A 20,581-nucleotide genomic window follows, 5' to 3' on the forward strand; every position below is an offset into this window, starting at 1 on the left:
AGTTTACTTATATATGAATTTATAAATTATTTTTTATATTTTGATGAATTCTGTTTAACTGAATATGAAATTTTAAAATCAAAATCAAACCGAATTAAATGATTTTCTAAGAATAAATAACTCAAAATTTTGAAATAATCGAATCAAATTTTAAAATTTGATTGGTTTATTCGATTTAATCAAATTTTTACCCTTACTCGGTAGATCCTATATTTGGTGTGGTGGTCTTGAGAATGTCTGATAGATCTAACTTTTTTCAATGTTTTAAATTTTTAATCGCAAAAATTAATGATTATTTTTGTTTGATGTTTTTTTTTCAAAAATTAATTTCAACATTTTCTGTGGAAAAAGTTTAAGTTCGATTTAAATTTAGGGAATAAAATAATTTCTTAATATAATTAAGTGTAAATTAATCATCAAACAAGAAGGTTGTGTATAATAAGTATTTTTTTAAATAAACACTGAACATGTTTTTATTTTATTTTATTATTAATCAAATGTCTTTTAATGTTTTTATTTATTATTAAAATACTCAAATATTAAATAGAAAATGATATTTTGTATATGTAAAAAAAATTTAATTGTAAGTTTTTTATTATTTTTTAATTTTCAGCATCACTTGGAGGATCTTTTCTGAATACTTTACTACTGCATCACATCACATCCGAGAAAGCATAATAGGAGCTATTTTGAACTGAACATTATTAGTTCTCATGCAGGAGTAATCAGTATTATAGCATTATATTACATAAAAAACGAATCAATTGAATAATACAAGCCCATCGCATCTCTAACTTGTCTCTTATGCTCTGCTACAAACAGGTGATACCAGCACCAATAGCAACTTCTGGCTGCCCACATTTGGTCCAATGAAAGAGCATTATCTAATAAACAACATTGCGATACTACTACTAATAATCACAGATCATTGACCATACTGATGAAATTATACAAGATCAAGCGTCTCCCAGTCATGAAACATGCTACACAGCATTTCAATTTTCCAAATAAGTATCTCCAACAATGCAGCACAACCAAAGATTAGTAGGTCATTTGCAATCAAATTGCATGAGGAGTTTTGTAAGGCAAATCCGTTCTTAAACATTGGGTTCAGCTGTGAATGAAGACCATGTTCACACTCGCATATATTTAATATGTTTTGAAAATCTGCAAAACAAATGTTAATTTAGAAGTTGCATATCATATTTATTAAATATGAATAAGCAATTGATAAAAATGTGGTCAATAAAGTATGCAGAAAAATCAGGTGTTTCTTAGTAAATACAAAAAACCAGAATTCAATAGGCAACAGAACTTTACTAAATTTGCTTGAAAGCCTATTGCTTAATACAATATCTGATTATACATCTAGATGATAAAAATATTTGGTTATGGATTATCAAGGAAGCCACTGCAACTTTTTATGACCTAGGACCAAGTTGTACCAGTAGGGTTATCTCACATCTAGCATGCCAATAACATATTAACAGAAACTCACACAAGGTATATAGTTGATACTAGGCCCTACAGGGCCTTGTTTTCCATGCAGTTTTGGGCAAAACAGACCCTTTTGTCCTGAAAATTTCTGTAGAAAATCCACCTCTACTCTCCCAGCCATTTTTGTCCACCAGAGGGAACTTCTATTCATCAAAAGAAATGTCCCCCTCAACTGCATAACAGTTTTTATTAGTAAATATTCTAAAACTTTCATAAGGGCCAACAAATCCACTCTTTAGGCTCCTAACAAAAACACTGTATAAATGCAATAGATAATCAATAGAAAACACGTTTACTCTAAAACAAAAGTATAAACTATTAAAATCTAATAGAAAATCAATGTTTCTATACAAATAATACCAATATTACATTTCTAAACAAATCACCAACACCGCATACTTCAATGAAGCTGCAAACTGGGAGCTTGGATAACCCAATATTTAACAATTGAAATTAAAGAAACTACAAATGCAATAATCCCTACAAAAAGGATTGAATAGAACTTTGAAAAAACTGTCTTTGAGGGTCCACCAAACCTAACTAGCAATATGGGAGCTAATAAACAAATATAGTGTATAGGAGTAAAACGAGTATGGATTCCTGTATATGAGACATAAAAATTCAATAGCCATAAATTTATCAACTAATAACAAACAATGAAATTAATAAAACAATCATAAGTAATCAAGATGCAACTGTATCAACGGTTTAATGTAAAGAAAACAACTCAACATCACTTGTATCTGTTGGGTTGCAAGGGTGCAAACATAGTTCCACATCTAAAGTACATGAAAAAGATCATGAGGTTAAAAAGATGGAAAGTATCTCCATTGGTATGAGCCCTTTTGGGGAGAGCCCAAGAACAAAGCCATGAGGGTTTAGGCCCAAAGTGGACAATATCATACCATTGTGGAGATATTTTAATTCCATCGGTTCTAACAAGTGATATCAGAGCGAGATCACTCTTCACCGGACTAACCGCCGGATGAGCCATGATCCAGATCTAACCATGTGGTTTGAACCTTAAACAAAGGAAGTGAGTGCTCCCGTATCTGAATCAAGAGGACCAGACACTAGGTGAGAAGTCCTAGTAGGTCGGGTGGACCGAGGGGCAAAAAGTCCTAATTGCGACTAGGTGGGAAGTCCTAGTAGGTCGGATGGACCGAGAGGCAAAAAGTCCTAGCTGCGACTAGGTGGGAAGTCCTAGTAGGTCGAGTGGACCGAGGGGCAAAAAGTCCTGGTGGGTCGAGGATTCAGACATCAAAAACGACGTTAAGGGGGGTCTGTGGTCCTTTGTTTGAGGGGGAGATTGTTGGGTTGCAAGGGTGCAAACATAGTCCCACATCTAAAGTACATGGAAAAGATCATGGGGTTAAAAGGATGAAAAGTATCTCCATTGGTATGAGGCCTTTTGGGAAGAGCCCAAGAACAAAGTCATGAGGGTTTAGGTCCAAAGTGGACAATATTATACCATTGTGGAAACATTTTGATTCCATCGGTTGTAACAGTATCAATGCTAAGCAAGCAGTTAATTCAGGATATAATCTGGACAGTCTTAATTCCTACACAAACTCCCACCTTCTAACCACGTCTAAAAGTCACACCTAGTAGTTGTTAGAATCATCACAATGGAAAGGAGCACATTGATTCAGCAGGATTGCCAATTTATATTTTCTTGTACTCATTTTCCATGCAATATATTCCATCAAACTAAAATGGATAAAACAAAAAAAACTATTTATAATTATTATATCTTATGGAGATGTATTTAAGGAACACACTTTACTTTGTTCATGAAGTGATGTATATGTACGTGCTAGCGTCATTATGAAGAGGCTTTGTCAGCAAATTCAATAGGGTGACAACGATGACACCACGTGATGGGGAAAAGAGAACGATGGTGCTAGGTTACTTCTAAATTAATTTTGATTTTTAATAAGGCATTCTCTTCATATCTCAACCTAGATTGTCTTATTTATAAATAGAGATGTAATCTCGTTGTTAGATTTAACTAAGAGGTTAATTAGAATCTAATATTGATTAGTATTAACTAATTATTTAATTTATTAAAAGTTAATAGATCTAAATCTTTTAATAATTTCACAACTCCTATAAAATTATTTCTTCTCCAGATTAATTTACAACTCTTGTAAAACTAATGAGCTTGAATTCAAATTAAAATTATTTGTCTTCATTTTAAATTTAAGACCTCAAATTTATATTTCACAAATGAACTATTAATTTAACAATTACAATCTTCAATTTAATTGACTAAATTAACAATTAATTTATTTGAATTATCATAATTAACATTAATTATCTGGTTAATCAACTTGAATAATTAACACCTAGTTATCTATTATTCCTTCCTTTGGCTACAGTATCAAAAGACCACATTTTAAGCATGTCACCTAGTAGGCTCCCCCACATAAAGTTCACTGATTTAGGTATAATAGACCTCTAGTAAGACATTAAGCCTACTCATCATTTTAAATGTGGTAGTTCCACAGAGCTTTTCGATATTGCAGTTGTCATACAATACACCCCCCCCCCCCCCCCCCCCCCCCCCTCTCTTTCATTGTATATCATGACGTATCCCTAGGACTTGAAGCAATCGTACACAATTAAAAGGGATCCAACTTGAACTCTTTACAAGAAGGGTTTCCACTAAGTATAGATTTAATCTCAAGGTGACTGGTTAAACGAAGCATGTGACTCACTTATCAAGAGTGCAGTGATAAATTGTTTGTTGATTATTCCCTTTATAAGCCTAGCATCATACCCAATGATACGTGAATAATCAACAAGCTCTTAGAGACTAAATCAAGAGTCAAATGATAAGTGAATAATCAACAAGCTCTTAGAGACTAAATCAAGAGTCAAATGCTATTCAACAAGCTTTATAAGCCTAGCATCATACCCAACGATAAGTGAATAAGAGCTGGTCCCAAAATTGTTTGTTGATTATTCCCTTTATAAGCCTAGCATAATTCTTTTAAGAGACTAAACCACAAGTATGAAATTATGTTAATACTCTTGTTACCTTGCACACACTTGCATGAAATCTTAGACACAGAGCCACATACAGTGTTAGTTCTAACTCCCACCTATATAATTGTCTAAATATTTTTATATTACATGTATAAGATCGAAGATCGTCTTACAATAGCCATGGAATGAAGTCGATATTCTCATATAAAAAACAATTAGACTAGGAACACTTTGCAACATCACTTTATGATTGTCTAACATTATACTTGATTCATCAATAAAGTGGCAATGATCTTTAATTATAGTCGCTATTTGCACAAACTTAATGAGATCATAAAAATAAAAAGTAATTTCATTCATTAAAATCAATAATTCAATTACATTGTACAATGACTTAGTTACAATATCTTTATCTCTATGACACTATCACTGACAATTTCTTACACTAAAGTCAATTGTCCATGTATCTCATATTGAATGGCTACACATGTGTCTCATGTTTGTGCAAGACAAAGCCTAGGTGATGGATCAAAAATGTCGTTGGTAGCAACTCTTTCTTGAAAACCTCTCTAACCAAGTGGAAATGTTGCAGTAGTTTAGATCGTTGATCAGACTGTAATTCCTTAGAATACAAACGACAATCCTTGTTATAATATCTTGCTTTAAACTCTTCCAGATCACTATACCTCTATTCAGATAGATAACATAACCGACTAGGACTACAACTGTAAGACTTCATAACCAGTTTGAAAACTCACACCTATAAACGCTTTCAGAGCGAGTTCTCTGTCCTCTATATGCCAAGAACATAATTTTAGTCCTAATTGACAAAGCATATGAGATCTAACTTATCCTTTCTGTTTCATTGTCTTTAGTTACATGTTTTCAGAAAAAGCAATGTCATGTGATATTGGAAGCAATTCTCTTACGGATTCTTTTATGCTGAATAGCTTCAGCACTATTAATCTACAAGCTCTTAGAGAGTCCCAACACCCACTTCAATCTGCTTCTAACGTTCCTTTACCAAGTATGTTGTCTCTCCTAGAGCTTGCATGAAGAACTTAATCAAGAGTCAAATTTAGACAGATAACAATTTTGGGACATCATTCCCAATATGCAGAATGTCATTAATATAGAGTAGGAAAATGACCATGCTCCCATTAACTTTCACATACGACACAAAGTCCAACTTAATTTTAGCAAAATTAAACTATTTTTGGCTGCCTTATTAAAGTGAAGATTCTAGCTCCGATAATGTTGTGGATCTAGAATCTATGGCCCTCCCACTAACCTTGTACACACAAGTAGTGTTGCAGCTTGTGAATCTTATCACGTACACATCCTTTACTAAGTTTTCATCAACGAAATTGGTCTTGACGTCCATCTATCCTACCTTGTAATTGTAATATACAACAATTGTTGGAATGACCTAAATTTACTTAATCATCACTATCAGTGAAAAAGTCCCGTAATACTCAACTCCTTATTTGATGATACCCTTTCTGATGATACCCTTTCGGCATAAGTCTATCCTTGCATGCTACCCTATCACCCATGCCGATCTTCTTCTTAAAGGCCCATTGACATTTGATGCGTTTGACACCTTCAACCACATCAACTAAAGTCCATACTTTGTTGACACATGAAGCATGGTTTAAAATTTTGAACTATGCTGGAGTTTCGATTTACGACCTGAACGATATTATTTGGTATCATATCGTACCATGCCGATATGGTTTCCATACTTTTTTAAATATAAAATATATTAATTAAAAAAATATTTTTATTAATATTTGATTGCTATATATGTATACTATTAAGTTATATTTGAGATGTTGAATGCTTAATTCAAGTTTTGATATTATCTCGTGAAATATTTAATGCATATTGAGTAAAAGTGGATTTGGAATTAACTAAAGTCCACTAGATTTGTTTTGGATTTATTTTGATCATTTTAAAATTAAAGAAAATTTATATATATAATAAATTAGTTCATTAGTGGTGGTATATTTTATAAAGTTAGAAACTATATTAAGAAAAAACCTTTCATAAATTATATTTTATAAAGTTTAAAACACCTTATAGGAGACAAATTAATAAGAAAGATAAAAAAATTAATATAATATAACTTCTAACTTTTATAAAATATACTACTACTCAAGATTTAAAATTTTGACCCGTGCCAAGGTTTCAGTCCCGGACCGGACTAATATGGTTTTGGTATCATATCGTGCCATGCCGATATAGTTTCGGTATTTTTTAAATTTTAAATATAAATATATATTAATTTTATTAATATTTGATTATTAAATATGTTTTATATGTTGAAATGTTGAATTTATATTTTAATATTTTCTCATAAGATAATGCTTATTAAATTGTTATAAAAATTGTTGAAACTATGTATTACTCAAAGAAAACATGTACAAGGCTTATATAACTAACATAACCCTAAGAACACAAGAGGAAAAGACCTATCTACCCCTGCTTCTCACAACACTCCCCGTCAAGTTGAACATATATATCAAACATGTTCAACTTGCTAAGAACAGAATTAAACATAGCTTGGGGTATAGCCTTCGTAAACATATCAACAAATTGGTCCTCAGATTTGACATAAGACAAACATAGCTCTCCGGAATCAAGTCTGTCCCGAATAAAGTGGCGATCAATCTTGATGTGTTTAGTCCGGTCATGTTGTACTAGATTATTTACAATATTGATTGCAGACTTGTTGTCACAATATAGCCTGAGGGGTAATTCTGCATTTAATCTCATGTCTTCCAGCAAAAAACACAACCATAACATTTCTACAAGACCATATGCCATGGCTCGATATTCTGCTTCAGGACTGGACCGTGCACAAATATTTTGTTTCTTACTTCTCCAAGTTACCAGGTTTCCACCCAACAAAGTGCAATAGCCAGAAGTGGACCTTTTATCATCTCGAGAACCAACCTAATCTGCATCAAAATAACATTCCACTTTCAGATTACCACCTTTAAACAGCAAGCCTTTTCCGGGACATGACTTCAAGTACCTTAAAATTCTGTCAACGACCTTCATATGGACAGTTTTAGGAGCATGCATGTATTGGCTCACCACACTAACAGCATAGGTGATGTCAGGTAATCATAGACAAATATAGTAATTTTTCAACCAACCTTTGATACGTTCTCTTTTCTAGACTTGCAAGATCTTCCCCATTAGAACTAGTAAGATCATGATTTACTTCTATAGGAGTAGATACTGGTCGACAACCCAACTTCCCCGTCTCCTTGAGTAAATCCAACACATACTTTCTCTGATATATATAAATTCCTTCTTGAGACCGAGCAACTTCAATACCAAGGAAGTACCTCAATAGTCCAAGATCTTTAATTTCAAATTCTGATGTTAACTTGGACTTAAGAGCCTGAATTTCAGCTTCGTCATCACCTGTAACTATTATATCATTAACATAAACCAAGAGAATGGTAGTTCTGCCCTCTTTCTTTTTAACAAAAAGTGTATGATCAACATTTCCTTGTTTAAAGCCAAACAATATCATGACTTTGCAAAACCTACCAAACCATGCTCTGGAAGATTGTTTAAGCTCATACAAAGCTTTTCTTAGCCTGCAAACTTTTCCTTTTGTTTCAATTCTAGGTGGCGGCAACATGTAGACTTCTTCATGAAGGTTACCATTCAAAAAGACATTTTTAGCATCTAGCTGAAATAGAGACCAATCATATTGAGCAGCAAGAGAAAGAATTACTCTGACCGAATTCAACTTTGCAACAGGAGCGAAAGTCTCCAAGTAATCCACCCCATATGTTTAAGTGAATCACTTGGCAACAAGTCTGGCTTTATATCTGACCACTTCACCCTCAGAATTATACTTATAGCATAGACCCATTTAGAACCAACCAAGTTCCTTCCCCTTTGAAGGATCAATGAATTCTCAAGTATTATTCCTGTTAAGAGCCTCTATCTTTTCATTCATTGCTTCCAGCCACCTAGAATCCCTTACAGCTTCATAATAAGAAGAAGGTATAGCATGATTTGATAACTGTGAAACAAAGACATGATATGAAGAAGACAAACGAGAGTAAGAAACGTGATTGGAGATAGGATGTTGAGTACATGATCTGCCCCCCTTCCTAACAGCAACCGAAAGTTTTAGATCATTCATAGTTAATGACTGCTCCAAGGAATCAGGAGCCAGAGCATCTAATTCAGCTAGTCAATCAGTAGTAAGTCCTTGCTTATGTCTTCGTCGCTTGTAAATGATAATTTCTTGCGAAGACTGCGAGCTCAGTGATGGAGCATCTTTTCTATTTTCCATGGCATCCAGTGGAATAGAAGATGAGACCACTTGAGGCACATAAGGAGACACAGAAGAGGTAATATTCTCCCCCTGAGAATGAGGTTGAAGAGAATAATAGGACTCAGACTCAAAAAAGGTAACATCCTTCAAGACATATCTTGTCTTAGTAATAGGATCAAAGCACTTGTAACCTTTCTGGCAAGTGGAATATCCTAGGAAAACTCCCCGAATAGAATGAGAATCAAGTTTGGAGGACTTGGGACCAAGAACATGAATAAAACATAGAGAGCCAAAAACTCGAGGTGTAAGGGAGAACAACGTGGTGCCAGGACGAAGAATAGTGAGAGGACATCGGTACCCGAGACATTTGGATGACAATCTATTGATGATATAAGCAGCGGCAAGGACAGCATCAGCCCAGAAATATTTGGGTAAGTGACGTTGAAATAATAGTGCACGGACTATTTCAAGGATATGATGATTCTTTCTTTCAGCCACTCCATTTTGTTGGGGTGTGCAGGGACAGGATGACTCATGAAGAATTCTTAAATCCTCAAGGAAAGTATTTAGAGACTGAGCAAAATACTCACAGGCATTATCAGAACGTAAAGTCTTTACTTTTGTATGACATTGAGTTTCTACCATTCGACAATAAGTTTGAATGAGTTAAGGAACTTCTTCCCTGGTTTTCATCAAATAAAGTCATGTACAATGGATGTAATCATCAATAAAAGAGAGGAAGTATCGATAGTCATCCAAAGAAGTCACAGGAGAGGACCCCCACACATCAGAATGAACAAGATCAAATGGAGAAGAACTTTTCTTTATGGACTCAGAAAATTAAGTTCTATAATGTTTTGATAACTGACAGACTTCACACGGAAGTGATTCAAAAGAAACTGAAGAGAAAAGATTAGGAAATAAGACTTTCAAAGACCTAAAGAATAAATGTCCCAATCGGGAATTTCATAAGAGGATTTCTTGATGTTTATTCTCCAAACACTGTGTTATAGACTTCAGAGCAGATGTTGTTCCAAGCTGATAGTAATAAAAACCTCCTACTTCACGGTCAGTCCCAATCGTTTGCTTGGTCTCGAGATCCTAGAAGACACAATGATCGGGAAAAAAGGTTACTGAGCAGTGAAGTTGCTTTGTAATGTTGCTAACAGAAAGTAAATTAAGAGAAATAGAAGGGACATGAAGGGCAGAGGATAGGATAAAATGATCTACCAGTTGTATGGAACCTTTGTCAGTAACAGTGGCTTTAGTTCCATTTGCAATGGTCACTTTATCTTGCTCAGAGGACAAAGAGTAGGAAATGAAGGAATTAGCAACGTTTGTCATATGATCGGTAGCTCCTGAGTCAATGATCCAGGGGCTATAAGAGCTTGAATCAGCAACACTCAATCCCAAGCCACGGATACCTATGTGTGCTTGAGATAGAGTGGTAGAGGCAGAAGATAAAGCCTGAAGCCGCGAGAGAAGGTGCTGAAGGTTGGCAATGTCAATAGAGGACAACCCAATAGGAGAAGACACAGAGGAACCAACAGTCTCCTCCTCCACTAATTTCTTGACAGCAACATTCCCACGACTAAGGGCCTGCTTGTCACCATGTTTAAATTTGTCAAGTTTCTTCTTCGGATATTTCTCCCAACAAAAATCTGAATCATGATTAATCCTCTTGCAGTGCCGACAAAATTTATCACCTCTTCCTTTAGTTCCCCCAGGCTTGGACTTATTTGCAAAACTAACAAAAGCAGAAGTCTCCCTAATTGGAGTGTTGGTAGCAGAAATACCTTTGTTGCTCATGGTCCTTTTCCTGCCCTCCTCACCGAGAACTTTGTAGCAAACTTGTTCTAGAGAGGGAGTAGGATCAAGACTAAGAATTTGTACTTTTAAACACTCAAACTCTGCATTAAGCCCATCTAGAAACATAATAATTCTATCCTTCTCTAGAAGCTTTAGATATCTCTGGTGATCATCCGTGGAAATCTAATTCTCCATCCTGTAATAATCAAACTCATCCCACAGCCCCATCAGAGCAGCAAAATAATTGGTGACAGACATAGATCCTTGGTCAAGTTTAAAGATTTGACTACTTAGCTGATAAGTACACAGTATGTCATGCTTGCGTCCGTACATTTCCTCCAGTGTCTTCCACATGTCAAAAATTATTTTGTTTTGAAGAATGACGTATTTGATGCCAGAACTGACGGAATTGAATATCCAAGTCATCAACTGAATATTGTCATGCCTCCAAATTCGAAAGTTTAGGTCCTTTTCATCTAGTTTCACTTTAGTACCATGAAGGACATCAAGTTAATCATGACCTTCAGCATAAAGTTCAACAGCAACTGCCCAAGATGCATAATTTGTATCTGTCAATTTCTCCGAGGTTATCTGAAGACCGATCCTCCAGTTCCTGACATTGTGAAAAATGGTTGTACCTATCTAGAAGAAGTCATAGGATCTGCAGAAATACCATAAGTTTCTCCAAAGGTGTCCGCCATAAAACAAGGTTGTGGCTACAAAGTTGCAAGTAGAGGAGGCGGCACTAGGAAGATGCATAGCGATCAAAGAAAATAGAGGAAGAAGGCTCGTGTGGCCTCTCGTGCGCTGGAAGCGCCCGAGATGACTTTATTCAGGAGACCTTGGCCGGCGACGTTAAGGATCAGCGGCGAAGGACGACTGCGGCTGGAGTTTGCCTTCTTCTCACGAACAGCAACAGGAGACGCTCACCGAAAAAACAAAAGGTGCTTTGGGATGAAGGCTCCGGCGATGCTCGCTTTTCTCCCATGCAGCTGACGGCGATCGCTTCTCTCCCACGCGACGGCGCAAGGGATGTGGTACGTTTCCGACTGTTCTTGCTGACGAAGAAGACAAAGGGTGACGTTGGGTTTTCTTCTTCTCTCGGCCGAAGCAGAACAGGGGTGTTAGAGAAAGATCGCCAGCCACACCAAGCTAGGGTTTCGCTCCTCTTATATCAGCTTCTCTGAGATCTTAGTGCCGGAAAACACGAGATCGCGAGAGGATTTCTTGCGATCGGGCAGGAGGTGTCGCGGCGATGAGAAGGAAAAGAGGATATCGGGAAAGAAAGGGAGAAAAGAAGGGAAGTCGGCTTCGGATCAAAAGAAGAGGGTGGTTGTAGGCGCTTGGCAAAGGAGAGGAAAAATTAGGGTTTTGGAAAACCTGGCTCTGATACCATGTTGAAACTATGTATTTGTATTACTCAAAGAAAACATGTACAAGGCTTATATAACCAACATAACCTTAAGAACACAAGAGGAAAAGACCTATATACCCCTGCTTCTCACAATAAAATTTATTTTAAAAAGAGTAATTTTTAAAATTCAATATTCAATATAAAATTGTAAAATCATTTGAAAGGTTAAAAATAATAAATCTTAAATTATGTTTTGAATGTATTTGTAAATTTTTAATTTTAAAAAATTTATTTGAAATGTTTAAGAATTTTCTTTAAATTTTTAGATTATTTTAAATTTATATTTATTTTTAAAATTATTTTAAAAATTAAATTATTGTATAAAATATTTATTATTTTTAAAATTATTTAAAAATTTTCAAATAATTTTTAATATTTTATAACTATTATCAATAGTTTTATTTAAAAAATAAAAAAATAACTAAACAAAAAAATCGCGATTATAATAGCTCGTGGAGGTTGTCTTGGCGCCGCAACCCTAGTGGAGGGTTTATGAATATATAAAATTTTATTAGAATTTTAAATAAATTTTTATATATTTTAATGGGATAATTTGATTAGAATTTTAGGAAATATATTTGATTATTTATTTAGATTAAGGGTTGATTCGATTCATTAAAAAATAATAATAAATAAATAAAAATTTATTAGGGTTTAAATAAAATATATAATTAATTAGATAATTTTATTAGGTTTAATTAAACCTTTAATTTAGTTAATCAAAGTTCCATTTTAATTAAAAAAATTTAATTTTTTCCGACATACGCGCAACCTCGGCATGCATCGACGAAAGGTCACGCGATCTCGCAACCCCGCGACCGCGCCGAAGGGGTGACACACCCCTCCGGCGAGGCCGCTAGGGTCGTGTGACTCTTCCAGCGGGGTCGCCGGGGTCATGCGACCCCTCCGGCGTGGTCATCGAGGTCATGCGACCCCTCCGACATAGCAGCAGGGCCGCGCGATCCCTATGGGCGCGGCCGTGGGGTCTCGCGACCCCTTCGGCACCGTCGCTGGGGTAGCACGACCACTCCGGCGTAGTAGCCGGGATCGTGCGACCCTTCCACGTGATACCTCTTATGACTGGGCCTGGTATCAGGTCGTGCTGATGCCGTGCCGATCGGCAGGCGGAACGAAATGTTTCTCCCATTTCGACCGACTCGGCACAAAATTTTAATCCTGCTACTACTAATGAACTAAATTATTCTATATATAAATTTTGTTTAATTTAAACTTATCAAAATAAATCCAAATAAATCTAATTTAAACTTGGTGGTCTTTTAATTAATCCTACATCGACTTTTACTCATAAGTATCAAACATTTCATAAGATAATATGAAAATTTAAACTCAATATTTAACATCTTAAATATAATTTAATAATAAACATCTATAACAATCAAATATTGATAAAAATATTTTTAATTAATATATTTTACATTTAAAAAGTATCGAAACCGTATTGACATGGTACATATGATATCGAAATCATAGTATGTTAGTCAGAAATCACAACTCTGACACAACCCAAAATTTAAACCATTCTTAAAATCCTGGCTAAAACCTTGGTCAAAACAAAAGAGTTTTAGAAGGATAATGAATCCTTGATTTTTAAGACAATAAATTTCACATAAACAAAACTTATCAGTTAAAAAATATTTTAGTACATCAAACAAATTGACAGAATGCTAAGCCACATTAACTTGGGGTTTAGAATTCAGTATCTAAAACTAAAGATTTATCAGAGCTGCTGAGGGTGTGGGATTGAAATCAATTCAGAACTCATGCATGTAAAACCAAAGATTTTCCGAATTTGAAAAGAATGGAGATAATCAAAATATTCAAAAAACAAAATCATATCATAAATAAATAAAGATCATAATGTACTTTCTACTTTCTTAACATACTTATAAAATAATTTCCTAATTCTCCAATTCTTGTATAGCTTATTTTTCAATATAGTAAAATTACATCTCAACTACTCTAATCCTGTAAGCATATCAACCATAGCATCAAATAGGCAATACATACACATTGATCACAAAAGAACGGAAATGAGATTTGATGTTTGGTTCAATTATGAACACTTAAGCATAAACTTAAAGTGCCAAATTACTACCCCCGCAAGCACGATGCAACAGTAATGCATTTCAGTGGAATATAAGAGTACCACAGTTTGAAACCCAATTGGGACAAAGGCAGGCTTTACGCGGATTTTCGATTGTAGAGGTCAACTGCTGGACAAATTGCCACAAGTGCTTTAGGATTTACTCGATGGGCGAACTGGGAGAGAGGGTCACTTGCCTCTGGGACTAGTTAGGCCCAAGACCTAAATACCTGGATTAACAAAAAAAGTGTCAAATTACATAGGAAAAACCCATAAAACTTATTTGATCCGGTGGAGTCTTTAAGTGATCACGTGCTCATCACGTGATAACCCAGGATGGCTCTGTGTCTTTAAAATAAGGGGAGGTTTAGAGAAAGATAGAAAAATAGGGTAGGTATAATTATTGTATGTTTGATTACAGATTAAGTTCCTGACTTTTTCTCGGATTCGAGTTCAACCTCATGCTTTGATCTCGGTATGCCTCTCACATCTCGTGCCAACCTCATGTTCCGGTCTCGGCATACCTCCCGCATCTTGTGCCAACCTCATGCTCCGGTTTCGACACGTGATTTTTTTGCCCATTGCTTGCACGGCAAGCTACTCACTGAACCAGGAGGAGGAAGTTTTCACATTGTTTAAATCTTGAGAGCAAGCAGAAAGATGGCATGAGGAGGGCAGCAACTAGATTCAAACGAAATAGATTCACAGAAGTGGAGAAGAATAACCTGTCGCATTCACAATTCGCATGGTAGGGACTGCATTAGAGCAGAAGGGCAACATGTAGGGGGATTGGCTTAGCTAGTTGAGTTTGATTGGGTTTTAGGTTGAAAAAAGAAAATTAGTAGAGGTAGTACATTAACATATACTTGTGTCGACATATTATTTAAGGGGTTAACAACAAACACAATATTTAATCTCAGTTGTGCTGACTGCTACTGTTGGCACTTTAAATATGGAAACCTATGCTCCCTTCATGGAAACACTTGTTTATCAAGTGATAAACATCCTAGATTTAACTACTTATAAATACATGATCTACGTTACATTGTTGATTAATATTCATTATCATACTTTTTTTTTATCATACTTTTCATTGTGTAAATGACATATACGATTCTTTATATGGAAGCATGAATTGGATGTTTTATTGTACACTATACTAATCACATTTATATAAATATTTTTTAAAAAATGAATACTTTTGCATAGACCCCTATCTACCATACATCACACAATGCAATGGGCTAATTGTATATTATCTGCATAAACTTTTTGAAACTTTGTTGAAGAATCATGAAAATACACTTACATGTTTATGTTCTCAAGGGGGAACAGTGTTGATTACGTCTCAGAGCATGTGAAATTTCTACTTGGTTGCTTTTTCATGTGTAATGTTTGTATCCCACGGGAAGAATTAGACATCAAACTGCCATGCCTCTCAGACTTGTTGCTATCCATCACAAAGTTGTTAGAACCCCATGTGTACATAACAAACTTCCTCAGCTGATTACAGATAAAACAAATGTTAAGTATGCATAAGAACTAAAACCTGCAACTTAAACACATGCAGATACCTTGTCCCAGTTCTTTTGTGCACGTCTTCGTCTAAGAATATCTCTCATGGCAACATCCTCATAGCGAACTTTTTTTATTCGAGCCTCACACTGTGATACAGAATGATTAATTCATATGTTATCAGATAGTACAGCAAACAGGTCAGAAATTTATGTAAAGGAATTCAAACTAACCAAGAAGTCTTAGAATAAATTGCCCTACAAGTTTTGATGCATTCAATAGTGCAATAAACTTTGCAATTTAAAAGATTTATGCAAAATTATAACAATATCACTGCTGATGACAAATGCTAAATAACTAATCATGATTAATGCAATCCCTCATTCAGTTAACATATATATCATAAAGATCAAGATTGTGCCTCTTGTTTAACTGGGAGAACAGAATACTTTTTGCAAGTAGAAAGTTGATTTACACACTTAGCATCTATTTTGCCCTTTGCATTCACAATGGTGTCGTATCGATTATGTTCACATTGAATATAAATATCCAAAATAAGGGTATGAGAAAGGTGTGGGTATGAGAAAGGTGTGGTATCCATTTTTTGAAAGGTGTGGGTATGAGAAAGGTGTGGTATCCATTTCTTTTACTTTTTCCATTTTTTATTTGCCTTTTCAAGTAACTCTTTCTAAGTTTATGACTCGGACTCTTTTGATCTTGTCCTATTCACAAGGAGTGCCATTGTTATAGATAGAATCAACGACACGAGGGTCAAGGGCTCACAATCCAACAAGATTAAGGGGATTAATGGGCAAATTGTAGTTGTTCTACACAAGAAAATGAGGTCTTTACTGTAGTCGGCCAATAAAATTGTTTGGAATGGAAGGTATATAAGGTCACTTCGGTGGCCACTAACTATGAGGGTAAGATTAACAAAATTCGTGGTTGCACATTGTAGAAGGGGTGTATAAATTCGTTACTTGGTTCAAGTTACCTAGTGCATGGGAAAGCAACACTTGGATCGTAGATGTTGCAATCCTATAGTGGGACATGATAATAAGGTTCAAAATCTCAAGTTGTGTCGTGACAGATTTTCAATCTTGGATTGAAACGATGCCATTTTGGTATTATGCTGACGTTCCAATGCATATTAGTGACGGATTAGAGGTTAAAGAAATGAGATGAAAAAGAATGAGACATTATATGTGTTGAGTGATTCCGAATTTCAGTATTTATTGGAATGATACATTTTGATTATTTCACTTAGCATAAGATTTCAAATTAAACTATATTATTCTTAACATGACAAATTTCAGTGTACATAAAATCGGAATACTCAAATGTCTTCAAGGTTCTACATTGTTTATGATCTCAAAATAAGCATTCTAATAATAAGAAGAATTAAATAAAAAAACATTTAGTTTGAGGAAAAATAAAATACAAGGCAAATATTTGCAACCAAAACGAAAGAACCACCGTAAATGATGCATAAAATAAAAATACCTGTATTAGCAAACAAAGGAAAACTATGAGACTAAAAATATAAAGGCCTCCAACATCCGCAAAGAATCCCACTGCAGTTAGTAAATAGATAAGAAAATTTATGGTTCCCGAGACTATAAGTTAGGAAATACTCCATGCAAAAAATATAGATTAACTCAGTACAAAATAAAAATAAAAAACTTCTGCTTAAAAATTCAACAAATGGTAGACTGAGATTGAATATTCATGTTTCATTGTAAAAATTGTCATATGAATTTAAAACATAAACTAATCTGCAAATAGTTATTGCTGTAATTCAAATCTGATTAACTAAAGACGCAGAACATAATGTACACTTCATACTAAAACATACACCAACCTTGCAACCAAAGTCATTAAATTGAGAAATGGGTTCAATACAACCTGAAATTGGAAGAAAGCTAAAAATAAATAAATCCAAGATGGCAATGTGTCAACCAAACAAAATTCTTATGGCATTTTACCAAAGAGTGCACTCACTTTCAAAATGTGCATTGGTTTGCCAAAATACCCCACCCAACCCACTTCGCCCAACCCATTTTAACTTAACCATTAGTCAATTGGATGTGATTCGTAAGCTATTAGCCATCCAATTCTTTGGGGTTTGAAATGTTGGATGGCCCAGAGAGCTCGAATTTGTGTTGAATGAAGACCATTACAGTCCTAATTATTTTTGTCCATCTATGCTCTTTTATCCTGACTTTGAGGAATAGAACATCATCAAGAACTTTTGGCCAAAAGTGTTAGACGCCCATAGAGGCCTCAAATTCATACCAACTAGATATCATTGCACTAATGATTATTTTGTTTTGTATATATCTTTTTTTTAAAAAAATTTTGAGATCTATAGGATTTTGACAAAAAGGGTGACAATCTTAGAGACCTCAGATCTATGTCAAATAATCATCATTGTATCTTATATGTGTTGAAGGCCTTTTCTCTTGAATTTGAGGACCCATCAAGTACTTTTGGCAAAAAGTATTTGGTGATCTAAGAGACTAAATTTGGGTCAAATGGGCATCAAATTGGCCTATACTCCTTTTCTTGATCTTGAGGCCTATAAGGATCATAAAATACTTTTGGCTAAAAATTCTTAACAACCCAACTCTGAAAGCTACAAATTTATGTCAGATGGGCACCATAGCACTCCTAGTGGTTCAATGAGTCTATCTAAACTACTCTCTATTCTTGATTTATAGGCCTATACCGTCATCTAACACTTGTGATCAAAAGTGTTTGACGACCCTCGAAATCTTAGATTCCTGTTAAATAGGCATCATTGCATCTCTGATGGTTCCCTCTATATATGCTTTTTTTCATAATTTGAGCCCTCTGGGACTGTCAAGTATTTTTGAGCAAAAGTGCTTCTAGTTGACTACTAGCCGTCAAACACTTATTGGTCAAAGGTGTTTAATAATCAAAAGTCAAAACTGCTAATTGATTGTTGGTTGGGCAAAAATAGGTCGGCCAAAACCGATTGGGTGGAGTATTTAGAGAAATAGGTGTGGGTGTGGCCTTTAGTAAATGTCATACTTCTTGAGAATGGACACGAGCCAATTATTCTTTTAAGGTCGCTACCTAGGGATCCCTGACAACAATGGCGTGTTTTCAACTTTTCAAAATAGAAGATACACCATTCCTTCTAGTATGTGAAAGATGGGTGCAAGAAAATTGATTTTGTCTTTGTTGGAAGTGTAAATAGAAAACTGCTTAGTGTAGATGGACTTGAGCCAATTATTCTGTTTGTCAGTTACCTAGAGGCCTCTAACACAATGGAATGTCTTTAATGTTTCATAATAGAGGTGACAGCTATATTTGATGATAGATTGCTGTATGAAAGTTGATAAGTGTTTTTATGGAGTCTAAATAAAAACTAGTTGGCTCTCTTGAGTTATGGCCTTTGCTGATAAGCTTTGTTTGTTATTAAGAAGTAATCTAGTGCATATGATGATGAAGCCAACAAAAGTATTGCCATGGGCCTATATCTATTGAGGACCAACTATATAACATATTATAAATATATAAGAATGTATTTGTAAAGCTGTAGTAATTAACACACAGGCAGTAATTTCACCACATAATAGAATCAAGACTACAGAGTTGCCACTCCTTGCTTGTTCTTGTCTATTGCACATAAGGAACATTACAAGACCAAATGACACCAAATAAAACGGTGACTAAACAATGATGTATTTTTTTCTTGCAAATACAAAAATCAATTCAACCGTTAGTAATATATTATCACAATTAGAGTGGTAAAGTATATATATGCTCAAGTCAACCGTTAGTAATATATTATCACAATTAGAGTGGTAAAGTATATCTATGCTCAAGTGGGTTGTTGGGTAGGGTAATGTAAAGAATTGATATTATTAATATTATTTTTTAATATATCACCTTATAGAAAAAAAATATCTGATTTTTTGCTTAGACCCTATTGAACCACCTAAGTGGACAACCTAGGCTGTTTTTTAATAGGACCGCCAAATAAGAGTAACCTAGCAACTTAGCAAAGTGATCATCAGCAAAAAGTGCCTAGGGGACCTCCTAGGCAGCTTACCTTGCAAAACAATGCTCATAACATTAAGTGATGGGGAATGAATTATAGATGAGTTAGAGTGCTGACTAGAATGAATATATTATATTTTTAAATTTTAAAGACATAGTTGTAATTTCATTGTTTTTTTTTTGCAAAAATGCAAAATTAATAACTAAATCCTATTTCTCCTTCTCCTATGCATTTTCCACTTTTCCCCACCCTGAAGAAATTGATGATCACTTTTCTTATTCTTCAGAAAAATTTACATCCTAATATATAGAGTGTACATCTACTAAAACTAGGAAACCAAATATCTACAAATTTGGAAGACAATAAATTATTTGATAGACAATCAATTAGTTGATTGTAATTTCCTACAAATTAGGAAGACAATCAATTAGTTGATTGTAGACAATCAATTAGTTGATTGTAATTTCCTATAAATTAGGAAGACAATCAATTAGTTGATTGTAATTAATAAATCTGAATCTTTTCTAAATATAGAAACTAAATCTCATATTTCTACACTCCCCCTCAAGCTGGGTTGTATATGTTATACAAACCAAGCTTGGAATTCAAATCATTGAAGCTGACTCTTGGAAGTGCCTTGGTGAGGACATCAGCAATCTGCTGTCTTGTAGGAATGTAGCTAAGCTGAATGATTCCTGTGTTGACCTTTTCAGAGATAAAATGACGATCAATCTCAATATGTTTCGTCCTATCATGATGCACTGGATTTTTAGCTATACTGATGGCTGCCTGACTGTCAGTAAACATCTTCACCAGGGCTTGATCTTCAATATTGAGTTCCCTTAGCAATCTTTGTAACCACATTCCTTCGCATATACCAAGAGCAAGAGCTCGATATTCCGATTCTGCACT

At 34.8% G+C, this 20,581-nt stretch overlaps 1 protein-coding gene and 1 pseudogene across 2 annotated transcripts in view; both read right to left on the reverse strand.

The window, feature by feature from the left end:
* Window positions 1-634: 634 nt before the first annotated feature.
* Window positions 635-20,581, reverse strand: part of LOC141813386 (uncharacterized) — a 53,537-nt gene continuing 33,590 nt past the window's right edge. Inside the window, exons 4-7 of one of the 2 annotated variants that reach the window (XM_074701346.1) lie at window positions 17,143-17,213; window positions 15,699-15,788; window positions 15,434-15,627; window positions 635-1,167 (exon numbers count right to left, since the gene is read on the reverse strand). In XM_074701346.1, the coding sequence (XP_074557447.1) occupies window positions 15,466-15,627; window positions 15,699-15,788; window positions 17,143-17,213 (323 nt within the window). In that variant the 3' untranslated portion in view covers window positions 635-1,167; window positions 15,434-15,465. Of the gene's footprint in view, window positions 1,168-14,275; window positions 14,355-15,433; window positions 15,628-15,698; window positions 15,789-17,142; window positions 17,214-20,581 lie in introns of those variants that run through there. The other variant, XM_074701347.1, reaches the window with a different exon arrangement.
* On the reverse strand, window positions 9,975-10,864 carry LOC141813037 (uncharacterized; annotated as a pseudogene).

The sequence above is a fragment of the Curcuma longa genome, chromosome 20 (genome assembly GCF_044706935.1).
Source record: "Curcuma longa cultivar G26 ecotype Majalengka, Jawa Barat chromosome 20, ITB_CL_G26_1.1, whole genome shotgun sequence".
NCBI classification, from domain to species: Eukaryota; Viridiplantae; Streptophyta; class Magnoliopsida; order Zingiberales; family Zingiberaceae; genus Curcuma; species Curcuma longa.